Here is a 19,642-nt window from a genome sequence, read left to right as displayed (position 1 = left end):
GAGAAAACGGCCTTCTTGGAACTCGTATTTCATGTTATTTGCTATTGTTTATATCGCGCATTTGTTCTTTTTCCTTTGGCTACTTTGCCCGTTTTAGTGTCTTTCTCTTCAATGCGACAGCGGGATAGAAAACGTGTTGCAATGCCTTGCTTTTCCCGGGAAATCCAGATCCGATTGTCTTTGAGGCTAGGAGGTCCTGTTGTTCCATTGGTTTGCGGTGTCATAAGGCGAGATAATCTCCTGGCGTGGTGCAAGTTGTGTACGAACCTTGACGAGCTAAAATCTGAATGAACGGCAGAGAAATGTCTAGACAAACAACAGGTAACCCAAGCGTAATATAAGAGTTTATATGGAGAACTGTGGCTAAAATATAAGAGTTTGCATGGAGATCAGGAGTTGACATTAAATTCGTTTAATGTATGGGTAATTTACTGAATAAAGGCTCTTGAACATTCAATGTGTCATTTGTTCTCATCCTGGAGAGTTTAAACGAGATTTGAACGAATTTTGAAAGATTTGTCCTACGGTGTTATAACAAACTCTGGCCAGTTTGACGACAAAATACTCTTCGGAAACGAGTCAAATTTGCACACAAAAATAGCATTTACTCACAATATTTCTCGCTGAACTCACTATGTAAGGCCTGTAGTGTCTCTCTCTGCAATCCATACAAACTCTTATATTTTAGCCACAGTTCTCCATACAAACTAGTCTTATATTACGCTTGGGTTACCTGTGGAGAAACGAGTACGAAGCAAACAAAAGCCCAAACACAAGCTAGGCAACCCAACAAACAGATGGTCGAAATAAAGTGCAGGTTGACGCTCGCTGTCCAGGTAGCAAAAAGCAGTTTAAGCAGCAATGGCAACAACGCCAAAGACAACGTCGATTAAAAAACGACTTAATATCAAACCTACAAATCTCGCGAGAATTTAGACGCTGCGTTGCATATTTCTGACAGTATAGACATGCTGAATGAATCTAAATTCTCGCGAGATTTGTAGGTTCAATATTATTAAGTCGTTTTTTAATCGACGTTGTCTTTGGCGTTGTTGCGATTGCTGCTTAAACTGCCGTTTATTCGGTTTTAGGGAGTTTGATTAAGCTGAGCACAGTACATAGCGCTGATCTGATCAATCCTGGTTTTCTTCGAATTCTTTCCTGAATTTTATCTAAAATTATTAAGGTGATTATTCCCTACAGCCAAACAAACACATCAGTGGTAAAACACATTGCGACCGAGAGCCGTACTCAAAAAACGGATTGGCGTACGCGTTCGCGTGCGTTTGACATTTCAGGCACAAAACGCCACAAAAAAAGCTTGAAAAGTTGCCAAAGTGTTGAATGTTAACATTTAACGTTGTTTTACGCTGTAACAAAAAGCTTGAAAAATTACCAAAGATGGAAACTTCTGAGCGGCCCGTACTGAGAAAATCCGGATTGCTGAAGCGCATGCGATTAGGCAATCAGTTTCAAGAATTTAGGACTCCGGACGGCTGAGCTAAAGAAAAAATAAGCCCAGTCAATAATTTGGCTTTCAACGGTTTCTAACAGTCTGCACTTCTTATTAATTTGAAGTCAGGCGCAATGCCACTCTTGGAATTGTTTTGAATCGTGGACCAAAACAAGCCGCCATCCAATTTGGAGTCTCACGGTGCGAGGTCGATCTGTTTTAGTGAAATTATTACAGTCGAACTTCTACATAACGGTCACCTTAGGGACAGAAGAAAGTGTCGTTGTCGAGAGGTGGCCGTTATGGGGAGTCAGGGGTGTATTATGGCATTGGTTTTTTTTCGTGGGGTTAAAGATCAGCGATTTCATCTCAGTCAAAAAATGCTAAGTGTAGCATGTAAATACGCTACATAATCAAAATGTATCGATAAAACAGAAACCAAACAGAAACGGAGACAAACGACGTGTGCTATGGATCAAGTTTTGAGCGTGACCTTTTCCAATAAAGAATGGGGTTTTGTATACACTGTTCGTCAGTCGCTCATCAACTGGCCGCTGGCGAGAGGTTTTTTCGGCAATTGGGACGCTGCATGAAGTTGTAGAGAGGTGGCTGTTGTAGAAAGTTTAGAATAAGGGTGAATGTATGGACTGTCCGCCCGTGGGGGGGAGGGGGGGAATTGCCATGCCATATATGGGCTATATAGGTATGTGTCGCTGTGAAGGGTATGGTTTTCAAGCAGTTTACTCTAGGATAGGGTATATAAATCAGAGCGTCTGGGTCTAGAATAGGGTATCATTTTTCACAAAACTGACCGGTTGGTTGAAGATTTTACCTGGAGTAAGGAAACCAGGAATTACCAGTCAATATTTATAACAAAATTAAATCGGCAAGTTTAAATTGACGCAAATCAGCCTCAACAGTGTCAATAGATGGGAGGATTTGGGGAGTTTACTCTAGTATAGGTTAGCAAAATTCAGCTGAACTAGCTCTGGTCTAGGCTAAGGGTTCCAGGGTCCCAGCGGCACATCCCCACCCAGAAATTCCCAAAGTACCCCCCCGGGACTGTCCGCCAGGAACAAAACAAGTGGCCCCTGTAGAAAGGTGGCCGTTAGTGGAAGTTCGACTGTAATTTGTCCATCAAATCGGGGCTGCTGTAGGTGGGCTGCAACTGATGGTAGCAATTGTTTTCTTGTCGTGAGAAAATGAAACTAAGCGGAAACTGACGCTAATACCATGACTTAGTTGCCATCAGAAATCTACGGGAGTGATTATTATGTCTCTCGGGTACTACGTGTGGTTAATTTAGCGTCATATTATAAATCAAAGGCCGGGGAAAAACTTGGTCCGCAACTTCCAAAGAGGACGTCGAACTCGTTGAGGTTATAGCGCAGAATCGAAAAGGGAGAGGTAGCCCATAGAACAGCTGTCTATTTTTGCTTGATACACGACCTGAGACGAGAATAATGATCATGACACATCAAGACCATCGATTCTTTCTTTTCTTTCACGTTCTTTGTACTCAGCCTTGCCCTTCAAGCTCGGTCTTGTATCGTGCTCCAAAAGCGATAAAGCGTTTATTTTTGTACGGGAGTTTTCTAGTGAGAGGTTTGATTGTCAAGTTCATACGAGGGCCGGTTGCGTGCTTTCGCTCGATTTTATGCAGGACTGTACTTTCTTCTAGTTTGGTAGCTCGCAGCGTGGGAGAAATATTGTGGGCTTTATTTGAGGAAGGTCACTTTTGAAAGGTTATTTATCATCTCGTGAACATTAACGGCAACTGCAGTACGTCTGGAAAAAGTGAATATATTAACGGGAATTTTCCACGCGTGCTCCACGCGTGGGCGTCTTGAGGTGGTTCGCTGGTGTTCATGGGACTTCTCGTTGTCAAACTCGAGTCGGAAGTCCATGCATGAAGTCATTGTGTTTGAGGTCGGCCTCACCCCAGTCAAAACCAACAAGGAGAATATTTCTACTCTCCAGCTACTAGAAGGTAAGAAAATGCTGTTATTGGGAATGCTAGTTCTATTCCCAGCCAGAGAGATAACGCGAAAACACTAAGAGAAAATACATGGGCACTCACACATTCGGTGATGCATTGCGCGCGGGAAATCTGAACTTCAAATATTTCAATTGAAAATATGGCAAATTATGCTAGCACACTTTTTTCTCAACTTAGTAGATTGAATTAGTATAAGCGACTTTTCCTAAGTAAAGAACATTAAATTTGTAGGGATATTGCTAGCAGTGAAATGTGACATTTTACAACGTAAACCATCTGCAGTTGAGTCGAGTTTAGATAAGCTTAACCTTGCTTCGCTCGAGGTTCGAGAATTCATTTTTTCGGTTCTTCATAACATTTGCGGATTAAGCTTATGGAGTATTGAATGCTTTGTAATAGATATTGCCGGCAACAGATATGTAATACCAGGTCTCGATTGATTTGAGTGTTTAATCGTGATATGCGATACTGAACAATTATCATACGTCGAAGTTGTGTTATTTGCGTAACATTACCAAATCAAACTTTACATCGACCCCCTGATGATCTGGCTAATTGTGAAAGTTGTAAGAGATTGGAAAAACCTCGGAGGAAAAAAGATGTTTTAAACTTAAAAAAGGCGTCGATAGACAGCATTGTTCCTTAGGTTTTAAATTTTATGTATTTTTGTTCGGGGCTATTTCGTTCATAAAATAACTCATATTTAGTCTATGTCTTAATTATTAATGATAATCGTATTATTCATGGTTTATGTTAAGCTTGTACATTCACTGGAAAATAAGGTTACTTTAGATTTTCCTCAGCAAATTTCATTTTCACAGTTGATTTTTAGGAATGAAATTTATTCCTAATAAAAATCAATTTGATGTTGTGACTTCAGATGCAATATTTATCATTTGTAGGGTGTGATGTTGGATAATTCTAAGCAAATTATAATATTTTGTTCTTAACACATGCAAGTTTATAGAAAACATAAATAAATTATTTAAACACTGTGGATGCTATATAATTGTTTGAATATTTGCCATTAAGTGGTTGAAACAAAGCATTAGAAAGTGATGTGTATAATTTTTTGAGCTTGTTATATCCGGTTTTTGAGATACAGTAAATATGATAAATATGGAAAACATGCAGCTTCATGATCAGAAAAACAGAAATTTAAACCAATCAAGGTATGGTCCTTGTCGTTCTCGTCATTCAAAATAGAAGGCAAAACAGAAGACAAAATAATGTTCTGCTTGTAAATTTGCCTTAGTTGTTTTCATACTATTACTTATGGAGCAAACTGAAAGGTTAGCCTTTTCATTTTCTTTGACGACCTTAAATTGAATTTTTTATATTAATTCTAATCAGTTTTATTGGTTCCAAGATGCTTATGATTTTGCACTTAATGGGGGAGGGTGGAGAGTGGGAGTGCAGAGAGGGACATTGACAGAGTTGCATGTCTAACCTCAAACCCTTTGGGCAGGTTTCATAAACAAACTCAGACCCACAGCCATTTAAGGCTGAATTGTAGTTGAGATGATGATTCCATAAAACCATGGCTATTAGCCTGAGTTCTCTGTTAGCACTGATAAGCAGCTAAAATCGCTATCTAGAAGTAGTCCTGGGTTTCACTCTTGAGATTTTTGAAAATACTAAATGTCTAATTGTACATATGGAGGAATCTTAAAGTTTAATATTGCTGGTATGTTTAGCGAAGACCTTGGCAGATGTCTCAAGCTAAAAAAAAATTTGTCAGTGTACAGTTTTAATGTCGACCACCACAAAATATATCTATGTTAAGCTTTAAATAAAATGGATTATCCTATAAATTGTTTCACTCCTATTATATCTTTGACTAAGAATTATTATAAGAAAACAGCGACCTAGAAAACCAACATGACTGACATCAAGTTTAGTTATTACAAATTTACCAGTACGTTACGTTGAATGCCTTTGCCGCAGATTTTTATTGCAAAGAACGGAAGTCCCTGGCATGTTTTCTTTTTTTTTTTTATAAGATTTCTTGGCAATCTTCAGACCAAATTTTGCTGTAATTCCTGGTATTAGCACTCTGTGAAAGAAAAGTCCCTTTTTCACTTCAAAAGGTTCAATGTGAACATTTCATGCCTTTGCTGTGCAATGATGTCAACACCAATTATACCTCAGTTGCCTACTGACGTTATAAAACCAACAGAAGACTTGTTGTGTCCTCAGAAACTCTTAAGACAGGAATACATTTAGTGGGTCTAGGATAGTGCCATATGGCACAAAATGTAATAATAAGCTTAATATTTGGCCAATTCATTTCAAATTTGGACACCAAAAGGATCTTCGAGAGATCTTCACATTGAAAGCATGAAATCATACCCCCTCCTGAACAGACTTGATTAACCACCCCTCAAGTTTTTGAAACTTTTGTGCATTACAATTTTACGGTCAAGTGAATATCTGGTAAAAATCTACACACCCAGAGATGCAAATTAAGCTATTGTTTAGGGGCATGCCCAATATATACAAGGAATAAGGTATTTTTGAATGTTTTCATTTTTTTACTTTGCAGACTCCTCAATTCAATTTGTGACACCTTGTATGTCTGTTGTGGTGATTTAGGATATATCCCAAACAATACCTTTCAACTAGTATATTACTTGTGGCCTTTTGATCATCTGTTATCATTTTAGAAAAATAAGGTTATTATTCCATGAGCGTGCATTGGATATGAGTTGGCTATAATCATTTCATATCCAATAAGTGCAAGTGGAGTAATTGTTTTATTAAAAACGCTCCCAAAATATGAAAACTAAACTAAAATAAAAGTAAAAAGGCTCATAACCCATGATGGCTAAGCCAATGAAAACTCTTGAATTGCATTATTCAATGATCCAGTTTTTAATAATTTTTTTATATATAATATGTTTTTAGGACATTGGAAATTTTTTCTTGACCATACCAAGCATTTGCAAACAACTTTTTAACAGTCTTCCCTTTTTTGGATTGACATAAAAATTACACCAGTATTTGGAAATGGATTGAAAATTGGTATATAACTAATGGCAATGGAAACTGTGAACAAAAAAAAATGAAAATCATTAAAACATGTATTTTGTGCAAATCAGATGTGATGTGAAAAAGTTGATACCAATCACTTAAACTATGGTGTATGACAAGTAGAATATACAAGAATAAAGTGAATTCTGCTAGATTTCTGTTTGATCTCTAGTAAATCACAAAAACATTTCAAATATATTATTAATTCTTTTATATATTAAGTAGTAAGTGATAATCCTCCTCCCTCGGGCCACCCATGCCATTATACGATATTGGTCTTTTTTTAGCATGGAGAAAAAAGTTATATCACTGGAATGGCTAAAAACTGGCAGAAATTTGTTTAGTTTCAAAACTGGTCTTTACTCAAATGTTAGTGAAGATTGTCTTGAATTTAAACATTCCAAAGATTCCAAAAGTTCCACTGTGTTATTTCATATCATCACTTTCTCTCTATGTCTACAGTGTATGTATTGATCAGCTGGGTCACTAAAATGTTCTTTTGTGCAACATTGGTTTGAGCTGGATGTACTGTATATTCTATATCATGTCAATGGTTAATGTGCCCCCAAAATTCCTTCAGGTACAAGCTGAAAAATTGATTTAGTGAGGAGTTAAGCTCATTAATTCCTTTCTCAAGTGAAGAATTGTTGATTACAGCAGTTAATTGCTTTGCTAATTCTCATGTCATCAAAAGGATGTTGATGTTCAATTGTAAACAATTTTAACCTTGTGAAAGAGAACACTGTTGGGTCATCATGCTACCTGCATGTGATCAAACTAAACAACGTGAAGACATAATGTATCATGTGTCACAATGAGCAGAGTAAACAGTATATATGCATGTCTTTTGAAAGAGGACTTTTGCATGTGGAGTGAGATGGTATGGAAGTGCAGCCTTTAAGCTGATATACGTTGTATGTCTAACTTATGATGAGGCCTTAAAATTATACTCTTGTGCTATGATAAATTTATGTACTACTACATTTTAGTTGAATGAATTTTTCTCTGCTGTTGAAATGGATCTCTTATAAGATCATAATTCCAATTTAACAAGATCAATTCATTCATTTCCTGTTGAACTTTACAGCTTTTGGCATTTGAGAAACAATACACATACTTAATTAATCAACACTAGCTGTGTCACAGTCTACAGGTTTCCATTTGCTGGCGTGTCATATTTTGATTTTCTCTCCTAAGGAACTTGAAGCAGCCATGGCCAACTATGTGGGATTTGCTAATCTACCAAATCAAGTCCACCGAAAATCTGTGAAGAAGGGATTTGAGTTTACCTTGATGGTTGTGGGTGAGTTTTCAGTTTCTTTTCTTTCAACAAAAGCCAGGCACTGTCTGTAAGCATTTCAATCTGTTTCATCTGGTTAGATTGTGAAGCATTTACCAGTTTTGAGGACTCTGTCATTGCCTTGAATTTGATGAAATAAATTAATTCAAATTAAAAGACACACAAACTGGTTTGATTGTGCAGGAAGCTATTTACTGGTGAAGATTTTGGTTTGTTGAGCATTGTCAGTCAGGAAGTTTGAGTCACATTCTTCACCTTCAGCTCTCTTAACCTTACATTTTTATCACTTTCCATTGGCTAGAATAAAATTGCCCCATGAGCAATATATTTTTTTTTTGCCGGACATTTCGATGTTATTTTTGTGACATATGTATGGGTTATTGACCAAGTGTGAGGTCAAGATGGCTGGATATTGGCCAAGTTCTTTGTTTGCGTGTTTATGGACCGAGACGGAGTTGAGGTCCATAAACTCGCAAAAAAAGAACGGGGCCAATATCCAGCCATCTTGACCGAACAAGCTTGGTCAATAAAGGATTTATTATATGGCTTTTGAGGAAATTATTTTGCGGGACACGGCGGGTAGTCCCGAGCGGGCAAGACAGCTCCATCTTGCCCGCTCGGGTAGCCAATCACAGCGCAGGATTTGATTCATCTTGCCCGCTCACGGAGCTAGCCATATAATAATTGCACATTAACTCATTTGCATTGATTGGACATGCACACATGACAATAATTATTACACATGATTATTTCAGTTACTGTAGTAGCAGCTGTGAAATGTATTTATAATATGGATTAGTATAAATCATCTGTCTAGCATTCTATCACAAATACCATTCTCTGATTGGCTACGCTACTCACTATCTATTCTGTTGTAGATAGTCAAGCGTAGCAGTGTGCTCTTGTTAACGAAACGGACAGCCGCTTCTTTGCATTTTCAAGCTGTCTGAAGAGGATTTAGATAAAATTTTGAGCGACTAGTAGATTTGATAATGCCAAAACAATTAGAATATTTTGCTCTTGATTTCTATGCGTGATAGTTGACTATCACGCGATAGAAATCTCAAGCTCAGAATCTAATTGTTAATTACCATTTTTCCTGAGTTATGATGAGAGGACAACAAAGTTCTGGATAACACTTAATAGTAAAATCCATTTGCAAAGATTATTAAACAGCTTCTAAATGTTAATTTGAATAATGTTAAATGTATTTTGCATTCTTGGGTATTTGCACAAAGAGTGTCCTATATCCCTTTGAAAAATATGCAAATGTGCAAAGAAAGTCCTGTCCAATAGCCCAAAGTTAGTGGATTTTCCAGTAGGGCTAGAGGATTCTGTCTGTTACTTGACTTCGGGGGAAACTTGTAAAGTTTCTTGGGGAAATATATGTCATGAGGAAATTCAAACTACAGACTGGAGTACTGTAAGAGACAGACTTTTTGGTGGCTAGATAAATTATTTTCTATTTGCAAATTATTTTCAATACGCAAGAAGTATTCATGAGTATAACACCAGATATGCTTCCAAACAAAATTTATATAAACCTAAAGAGGGAAGTTCAACTAACCCTGGAAAACAATCAGTTGCCTTTTCAGTAACTGTTCTCTGGGATAATATCCCTGTAGACTTAAAAACCTAAATGTCTCTAATTTTTCTAAAAAATTATATTTGTGTGTTGTCAGAGCAACACTTTGAAACCTTGTCCTAAAATCTACTTAAAGTTTCTACATTTATTTACTTATTTACTCACTTTTTTTGGTTCTGTTCTCTTTGATTTGTCTTATTCAGTAGTAACTTAATGAAACTGGAGGCTAACTTGTCGACTTCCCAGTTATTTAGCCTCCAGGCTCAATATTTGTACTTTATTAATACTAACAGTATGTGTGTGTGAGTTAGATATATATAAAAAATTGTAAGTACAAGAGCGAGAAAAGTTTTTGTTTCTTTTTTTTGTTGTACATAGATAAACAGTAACCTCCGTTTGGCATGGAAATATACTCAGGTATTTGTGTGCGGACATTACATGTATCTGTTCGGAGAAGCGAACAGTTTTCCGAGAACGTAGCTTGAGGAAAACTGTGAACTAATTGAGGAACAGATAATGTCCAAGGACAAATATCCGAGCATGTTTTCGCGCCAAATGGAGGTTATTGTATTAATTATTCTTCAAATATTTTTTGCAACATGCTCATTTTGAAAAGTGGGGAATATCACATGACTTGTTCAGACCAATCCCTTGCGAGCAAACAATTTGATGGATTATAATAGGAATTATGAAGTTTGGGCTAGTACATGGTAATTATTTAGATCTCTAAAATAGAAACAGTCTGAATACAATGATGCAAGAGACTGTAAATGAAAATGTTGCTGGTGTACGTAGGTTCTGTAAAAGATCTGATCAGCCAAAAGTAGAAACATAACAATGAAGCAAGGCTGATCACTATGTACATGTAGAAAGCTTAACAGGACAATGACCTGATAGAATCAAAACTGAAAGCCAAGAATCGCAACCGTGGACAACTGTTTCGACCTTCAACGTTGGGTCTGATGCCAGCATGGTGTAACAGAAAGTGAAGCAATCGGCTGCCTGACCAATCGTCCACCAAATGCACAATGGTTATAATGACCTCAGATGAAACTCAAATCCAAATGTTTGCGAATAGGCCAATGTCACATGCAAAACGCGTGACAATGGACAACAAGGCAAAAATTCAGAATATCATGTTGTTGTCATGAGAAGGGGACCGTGGACAGACAAAAACTGTCCCACAGAAAATACATGGCCAAACCATGTTGAAAATGAGCAGCATATCGGATCTAAAATAAACTTTTTTTTTTCTGGCTGTTATCAGACTTCTCTTAAATGCTGGGGCAGGGTCATAATGCCAATTTGATGAGTAATTGTTAATCAAGGAAATTCGTATTTTACAACTGTTGATTTACTTTTTTATCTTCTTTATGAAGGTGAATCTGGACTAGGAAAGTCCACCCTTATTAACAGCCTGTTTCTGACAGACCTTTACACGGACAGGAAATTGCCCAAAGCTGCTGGTGAGGTTCTATAGATAGTCAAAATTTAAATTCCTATCTAATGACTCTTTCTCAAACATAAATTTTGTTTAATTCAACTTAGGGGAATTTAGTTTTTAGCTACTATTGGATAATTCTTTATGGTAGAATTAAGAAAACCTTGTCATATGAGAAAGATATCTGCTAATTTATATTGCCAGGATGTAATTATAAGAAATTTCGTAAACAATTTTTTCTGTAAGATATAATGTATGTATACACAAGGCTGTGGTCTAAGAGAAATTGCAAGGAGCCCAAAGGTTTCCAATCATGAGATCCTGGGTGCCCAGGACTTAAGCTTACATGTATATGAAGAAAGGTAATTTCTAGATGCCCAACAGCAAAAGTTAGTTGCCTGTGGCACCTGGGTGCTTCTAGAGCACAGTTCTGATACATGTAGTAGAAGTAAGTCTGCATATGAGTCAAGTGGCCCATCAGGCTGGCGCTTATCTCTGGTTTCAGTAGCATGAAGCGACCAGGAGTATTTCTACTCCCTGGATGGGATGCTATTTAACTCGGCCCAGCATTAAACTCACTGGTACCCATTTAAATTGTACAATGTATATGATTGGGTGGATAGAGCCACTGAGAGTACATGTTAAGTGTCTTGCCCTGCAAGAGCTCAACACAATGTCCCTGGCTGGTTCCCATTTTAATATACACCTGGGTGATGAGAGGTACTGTGAGAGTAAAGTGTCTTGTCCAAGAACACAACACAAACATTCCCAGCCAGTGCTTGAACTCGCACTGCTTTTTCCAGAGGCGAGTGCATCAACCATGAGACCACTGCATGGGCTGAAAGAATCATTATGGTTATGGCATTTACATTCACATCATGGATGCTTTGCACAGTCATGTACTATGTATTGAGATTATTGTTTTTTCAAACTTCCTATTTTTCCAATATCTTTAATTTTTTTTATTACCTTTCACACTGTTCTCTTTTTGTGCATGTACAGTACATTGTATTTTTTCCATTATCATGTAATTAATTTTATCTTTTACAATGTAACACTGTGTTCTAGCTCTCTAGATGTACAGGTACATGCAACTGTCTGCGATTTGCACATCCTAAAATCATTACAACCCTATTGAGTTCTTGTTTGGTTGCTGACTGTATGTTTTTTGTTTACAGATAGTATAAAACGGACAGTAAAGATAGAGACTTCAACAGTGGAAATAGAGGAGAGAGGAGTTAAGCTACGCCTGACTATTGTAGACACTCCTGGATATGGAGATGGCATGGACAACAAAGACAGGTTTGTTTTATGCAGTTTTTGCAAGGTTTTGACAACTGCTCATACAACAGTCTGGCTTCACGGGTCCCCAGGCTTTTTGTCTTTGATATTTTTTCTTGACACACAGTACAGTTGAATCTCTCTACAATGGCCTCCTTGGGGACAGAGGGAAGTGGCCGTTGTAGAGAGGTGGCCATTATGGGGAGGTAGGGATACAATACGACACCTGTTCTTCTTGTGGGTACAACATTTTATATTTTTTAAAAATGCTTATTTTAGCATGATGTAAATACTGTAATACATGTAACACAATCAAAATATGTATTAAATAAACCAAAAACTAAACAGAAACAAAGACTGGTCAATGATGAGCAGGGTTTTCAATAAGTTTTGAAATAGCCATCTGAGCTAACTAAAGTAGGTGGCAAACTGATGAATTTTTTAAATAATTTGAGTGAAAATACAGACAAAGTAGGCAGTGGTAAGAGGTAAATTCTGACAAAGTAGGCTGCGATTTTCATCGGTTGCCGGCTTCTAATGAAACCTCAGGATGTGTGGTATGTATCAAGTTGGTCACCTTTTCCAATAAAAAGTGTGATTTTGTATACACTGCTTGTCTATTGTTGATTAACTGGCCATTGGCGAGAGATTATTTTAGAAGTTGGGGCGCATTTTAGTGACCCTTGCCATTGTGGAGAGGTGACCAGTGTAGAGATGTAAAAATAAGAGTGAATGTATGGACCGTCTGCCAGGCCCCCAAAAAGTGGCTGTTGTACATGTACAAATCTGGCTGTTAGTGGCGGTTCAGCTGTTTACATATATATTTTTTTAACTTTAATTGGGTTCTCTTGGAAATGAAGGATAAAAGAGTAGCATTTTTTTCTCAGTTTCAAACCAATTTTGGATTATGTGAATGACCAGTTTGAGAGTTACCTTAAGGACGAGTCTGGGCTCAATCGACGTCACATTGTGGACACAAGAGTACACTGCTGTTTTTACTTTGTAGCTCCAACAGGACATGGGTAAGTAATTTTATATTTGAATACGTATTACGGTTACTAATTTAATTATTTGAAACCTTTCACATTAGATATCAACTGAAATGGAGCAGAATTTTAATTTACTTGTACATACCACTAGAACGCTCAATGTGATAAATGATTATTGTGGAGGCCTTATGTGCCACGAGGCACAAAGAAGCTAAGTGAAGTGAAGTGATAAATGATTACACCCCCATGGAGCCACTTGAAAATGTAATTTCCCAAAAGCCCCACATGCAATGTTTAGCAATAAATGCCAATTTTAAATTGCCCTCTTTTCAATACTGTTTGAATTTTTCTTTTTAGACTCAAGCCTCTTGACATTGAGTTTATGAAGCAGCTTCATGATAAAGTGAACATTGTTCCTGTCATTGGAAAGGCTGACACTCTCACACCAACTGAACTGGACAGCATGAAAAGAAGGGTAAGTTATTTTATAACTCAGTGTCAGGTTTTAAATGGTTTGCAGAGCCTGTTTATTTTGTGAGACAGTACTCAAAAGTCCTCAGCTGGTAATTAATAATATCGTTTACTTAGTTATGTGTCCTTGCATGACCCCGCTCCACTCAGGGCTCGAAAAAATCTTGAATTCCAGCTTGCCCTTGGGACAAGTAGCTCTTAAATTTTGCTTGGCCTGGGCAAGTCGCAGTTTGCTCTTTTAATGATATAGTTGACAGACAACTTGCCTGATCCCTTGCCCATTGGGCAATTGAGAATGAAAAGCTACCGGTACTTGCCCAGAGGGAAAATCTACTTGTCCCAGACGACCAGACGTCACTTTTTGCGAAACCTGCCACTGGTCTGCTGGCTCAGCTAAAAGGTGCTCTGGTTGTAAGCTCCCCCAGGTGTAAATCATTATCTACAAACTATTGAGTTAATCATTAAACCTACTACTTTGTCCTAGAGAAACATATTGTACTTACAACTTTTAGAAATTATAAGCAGTGAGCTATTAGAGTGGGTCTCTTACAATAATGTACAATATCCTTCATCCGGTCTCTAACATTGGAGCAGAGTACACAGTACATAAAATGTTTATTAAGTTGCATTGTGTCTTGCCATTTATGTCCAAACTGCATGGAACCCCTGAATATCATTTCCCCCAGATTTTAAACCCATCCTAAACCTTTAATGGCTAGTGCAGTAACCTCCAAAATGACCTGTATGAGTTCAAGTGCTAGTCAGACATTTTTTAAATAAATAATTGTCACGGTGCTTCTCTCTGTTCACAAGTAGTGTGAATTGGCAAGACAACTGGACAATTTGCAATTTTACCTCTACACTATTGCAACCTACAAAATAATCAAGTACCATAAGTGAATATTCACATCTGCACGTGTGAATGTTTAAGATTGAAAAATGTGAAGGAAGTTTCTGATGCACCAGTCAATTGACATCATCTAAAGAATGGGTGTGTCAAGGTTTATTTCTCTTTTCCTTCAGATTTTGGATGAAATTGAGGAACAAGGAATCAAGACGTATGAACTGCCAGACTGTGAAAGTGACGAGGATGAAGATTATGTGGAACAAACAAAGCAACTGAAGGTGTTTAAATATTTGACAGTATTCCTTTAGTTTCAGACCATCTGACTGAAAAGAACTGGGGTGGCATTGAAAATAAAAGTCAGAAATTGCATATGAAATTCAGTAACGAACAACCAATTGTCTTAATGAGAATTGAGTGCCTGGAATTTCCAGTTGTCTTAACTTTCAGTGAGAAACACCTCTACATGGTGTAACCCCCAAACTAGAGAACCCGAAACACTGACATTTTAGTGGGAAAAACCAGAAGAAAGGGAGATGGGTTGGAGGAAGAAATCCATCAGATCTTGCTACTGTGTTAGAACTTGCTAATAAGATGATTCTTCCTCTGGTATTCCACTTGAACCCAAATCATTTTCCCTCTGATGTGCTTATTGAGTCAGCTATAATAAACCGTCTTAAGCCCAACTGGGTCAGAGCTCTCAGTGCTTAACTGTGGTTGCTGTAGTATGGAGTTGCTCCAATCCCCCATTCCATCGCAGGGTTACCCCCAGCATTCTGTCAACTTGCCCCAACAATTCGCCGCTACCCATTTATACTCTGGATTAGAGATACGCATTGTGTTAAAGTAAAGTGTCTTGCCCAAACACACTTGTAATGCAATGACGCTGGCCAGGCTTGAACCCGGACTGCTCAATTCAGAGTCCAGTGTGCACACTGGTATTAATTGTTACATTTTTACTTAACATGTTTGTTTGTTTATTTTCAGGCTGGCATGCCATTTGCAGTTGTAGGAAGTAACACCTTGATAGAGGTATGCGGCAAGAAAGTTAGAGGGCGACTGTATCCCTGGGGGGTGGTAGAAGGTAAGGCATGCTTCCCACATATATCTGCAATACTTTGATTTGACCTAGAGAAAGTAAAACAAAATGCTGACAATGCTTATTTCTGTTTCTTTACAGTTGAAAACCCAAAGCACTGTGACTTTGTGAAGTTGCGCACCATGCTTATGTAAGTTTCTCTCAATTATGTCATTTTTATTTGAATACCGGTACTTAAGATTCCAAGATGATTTAGTACGAGGAACATTTTTGCTAATGGCGGGCATGTTCGTGAGCCAAACTAAGAAGATCACTTCTAGGCAATCACAGTGAACGCAGATATTTCAATGAGCCAATCAGCGCCAGGCAAGCTGCCGCCAAGCGCTTGAAAAGTGTAAGCCAAGTGTAAACCAAAGTGAAAGCCAAGTTTCAATTAGGAAACAAAGTATTCAGCTTGAAAAGAAACTGTTTTCTGGTGTCTGTTTTGGCGGGAAAGTCAAACACTTAGCTGATTATCAAACTGAAGTCAGAGCAGAAACATTTCCTCCGACGACGGGATAACGTTCTAAACTTTAGCTTTTCCACGGTCGCTACTGCCGGCGGTTAATTTCCTCTGACAACTGCAAGCTTACAATCAGCTGAGTGTCAGTCAGTTAAGGGAAAAGAAAACATGTTTGCGTCTACTGATTATAAACCTTCTGAAGGGTGAACTCATTACTCGTTTATTCCCAGCACACACATGCAGGATCTCAAAGAGGTAACACAGGAGACTCATTACGAGAATTTCCGAGCCGCTCAACTGTCAGGTGAAAGTCCAGTCTCTAACCAGGACTTGATTGACGCGCCAAAGAATGGAAAAAGGTAAAGCTAGCATTGAAGACTTTTTGTGCCTGATGCTCGAGGGATTCGATTTAGCGGCTGGGGTAGGGGTGAGGGGGGGGGGGGGGGGCTTATTTTATTTTGATAACTCTAGGCGGGGGTGGTGGTGTGGTTACTAGCGAGGGGCGATTATTAGGGACGGCTTATTTGGTTTTGACATTAGCACATAAGTGTGTATAACGGAACACCCATATGGTAGAAAAGAAGAGAGCTCATTCGCTCCCTGATATGGAAATAACGGTCGAGCTCCTCTGAAGAAGACAAGTGTTTTTTTTCTAATTGATGGATTATCCCAAAATACTCTGATGGCCCTATAAATGTATTAGGAATAGGCAGTCTACCTATAAGGGTGCGCTTAAATTGAAATATGGGATGCGAAGTGGAATGGGACACTGGTTAATAAAAAAACCATTCAGAAGAGTGTGCTTCTAAGGAAGTAGCGCTTATTGCAAAGAGGGTGTTAAGTCAAATCATTACAGTATGTGAACTGCAGAAAGAGCTTTTCTTATATTACATCATTCCTTTTCTTCATTGCAGAGGTCATCACATTACGAGTGCTATCCTGGAGAAAGACCGCGCCTTGATGCAGAAAGAAGAGGAGGTTTGTAACTAAAGTAACAGATTACATTTAAAGGGGCTACGTCAGGGAGTGCGCATCTTGAAAAATTCAAATTTCAATTTGGTTGTTGGTAGTCCTTCTCAATCTTCTCCCATCTTAACCATTCTTGTTTCGTCTTGCTTCATTTTTAACCCTTCAGTGTTCTTATACCTTAGTTTAAGCTGTTAGTTTCAGGTTTTATTCTATTGAAATCAGCGTGCAAAGAAAGTCGTGTCTGATAGCCCAGGGATAGAAGATTCTATCTTTTTTATTTTATGTTGTATTTTGGAATTGAAATTTCAGAAAATTCAACGTATTACAACAGTACTGTACGACTAGAGAAGAAATTATTTTTCTAAAATTAACTTTTAATCACTGAATCGTGCTACTGGGGATTCGGGGATTCTTTTTGGCCGGAAGTGGTGGTGGGGGGATGGGGTTGGGGGTTCGGCAAGTGAAAGTTAATGCGGGGTTAGCACATTCTAGTTTTAGCTTGCAGGCTGGAAAACTGATTCCTTTCCACCCTGTGAAATAAGAGTTTTCTTCCCGCTTATATGGACACCGGACGTGCACATGTTAAAGCGGGCTTATATTGATCGAAAATGGGTACGGAGGGGTTTTCAGCGTAGACGGAAACGCTGCCCGTAGTAATGTTTTGGACGCCACCTACTTCAAGCATTTGGACAATTCTATATGCTTTAAAAAGTTTGTTCTGAAATATGTGATCTTATTTTTTTTTCTTCAGCTTCGCCGTATGCAAGAAATGATTGCTCAGATGCAAGCACAGATGAAAAGCCAGAGCTAAGCCAGAGCTACTGGGTCTGGATAAAGCTAGTGGAATGATTCGCTGTAAGTCTTCGATCAGCTCTAGAGAGTAACAGAAAGTAATAAAGTAACGATACCGTGAACTCTCGATTATGACCCTTGGCATACAAGGACCTCCATCATTTATCATAAGCCCATGGATTATAAGGCCCCTTATTTGTAAGCCTCGTGTTAAAGCCCATCATTATTAAGTCCCGTGATTGTAAGCCCATCGATGACAGTCTTGATAAAGCCCGTCAATTTTAGGTCCCTCGATTATAAGCTCCTTACCCCTTCCCCCACCTTCCTCCCTCTCCTCCTCCGTGGGGATGTTTTAATGCCAGGGGATATAACCGATAGTTTGCGAAAGCAAAATAGTGAAACAAGCAATGTAGGTGAAATTAAGCAATTATTTAATGGACCTAAAAGGGGAGAAGTTTTTTTTAAAGGTCAATACAGTGTACAGTAGGTAGATTTTTAGCGCCTTCGATTCCGATTGTAATTTTGAATAGAACTTTTCCCTGAAAAACTGTCAACAAAGCCACAAGTTTTTGCTGTTTTTAATTTTTATTTTTCACAAACAACAACAAACATTTCTACGGTTATATCGGATAAGTACATTTGTATTGCATGTAATTTAAGATTTCTACAACGTCTAAAAAGCATAAATTTTGGGGGGTGCAACTGAAGAACATAGCAGCAGTTTTATATTTAACACGTAGCCTAGTCTTATGTAGAATATTATTCAAACAGAAAATGAAACAGTCTATTGCTGTCTACCTAAAGCTAAAACCAAGGAAACTGCGACGGAACTGGAACAAAATCTGAAAATTGTGAAATGGTATCGGGTCCAGAGAAGAGTTGTAGAATGTTTTTTGTTTTGTTTTTGTTTTTGTTTTTTTAATCGTATAACGTGGCTTTTCCCGCGCTTTTCACGAGTTGCTCTTTTATTTGTCAATCGAAACCAACTCAGTTTCCCTCGTTTTTCATTGGTTGCATGTTATCAGATTGCGTCGGCTTGTGATTGGCTTATTAGACCATCGTATTTGGCATTGGCACTATTTACAGTTCTTTTGTTTTAGGTGTATGACAGTGAGTAAAAAATCTCTTTGACGATACAATGCACCTTTATCACTTCGAAACTATACGAGAACAACTCGTAATTGTTTCAGCAAGCTATAATTTTTCTGATCGAACTTTTGCCCTAGGTGTTTGGTTTAGGGAATAGTCGCGTAACTGTTTACCAAGGGAAAAACTCTTTTGGTGAACGGTAAACCTTGGGGTTTGAAAGTTTTGTGGAAGTCACTGTGGTGTTCTTTTCCAATGCCACAAAATTCATACCAAGTTCACTGTTTTCAGATAACATATTCGAAGGGTCCCGCAACACTAAAAATATAATGTTTTCGTTAGGCATTAAATAGCTGTCTTTCAAATCTTTCATTGTAATAGCGAGATGTCGTTTAGGTTGATGTAACCAAGATTTTTAATATATTTATTATGAGCTTTTAATTGGATGTAGTTCCCTATTTCAGTCGTTGAAGATGATTTTATCAACATTATTTTATAAGTGTGGTGAATTTGTGAATTCTCTATCACATGTCAGACCAAAAGTGGGTAGACCGTCTTTCCTAGACCACGATATTAATATTTGTTACGATAGAGAAATTAATAAAATATTAACAAAAAGTAATGACGGTGTTTTTTAGATGCCTAAGGGGACTGAGTTTACAAGCAGGGGTAGATATTATGGTTTCACTTCTTAACAAAATTGTTTATGCGTCAAAAGACAATTTTTGAATTTTTGTTTTTATAAAAATCCATGATTGTTCACTGAAACAATTGATAAGAACTGAGACGATTGATCAGAATTCTCGCACGGCAATTTTTCTTCCCTGGAGGAATCATTTTGCTCTCATGTTGATTTTG

The 19,642-nt window shown here is 37.9% G+C and overlaps 1 protein-coding gene across 1 annotated transcript; it reads left to right on the top strand.

The window, feature by feature from the left end:
* The first annotated feature begins 1,575 nt into the window (after positions 1–1,575).
* Positions 1,576–19,406, top strand: LOC145462661 (septin-2-like). The gene is made up of 12 exons (XM_081446237.1): positions 1,576–3,443; positions 7,683–7,788; positions 10,750–10,836; positions 11,990–12,113; positions 12,980–13,114; positions 13,439–13,556; positions 14,576–14,677; positions 15,384–15,480; positions 15,577–15,625; positions 16,168–16,296; positions 16,852–16,915; positions 17,658–19,406. The coding sequence occupies exons 2-12, from the start codon at positions 7,698–7,700 to the stop codon at positions 17,715–17,717; spliced, it is 1,056 nt and encodes a 351-aa protein (XP_081302363.1). The 5' UTR covers positions 1,576–3,443; positions 7,683–7,697; the 3' UTR covers positions 17,718–19,406.
* The last annotated feature ends 236 nt before the right edge of the window (positions 19,407–19,642 follow it).

The sequence above is a fragment of the Orbicella franksi genome, chromosome 12, assembly GCF_964199315.1.
Source record: "Orbicella franksi chromosome 12, jaOrbFran1.1, whole genome shotgun sequence".
Lineage (NCBI taxonomy): Eukaryota > Metazoa > Cnidaria > Anthozoa > Scleractinia > Merulinidae > Orbicella > Orbicella franksi.
The sequence above is the reverse complement of the archived record's forward strand: the minus strand, read 5'-3'. Positions and strand labels throughout refer to the sequence as shown.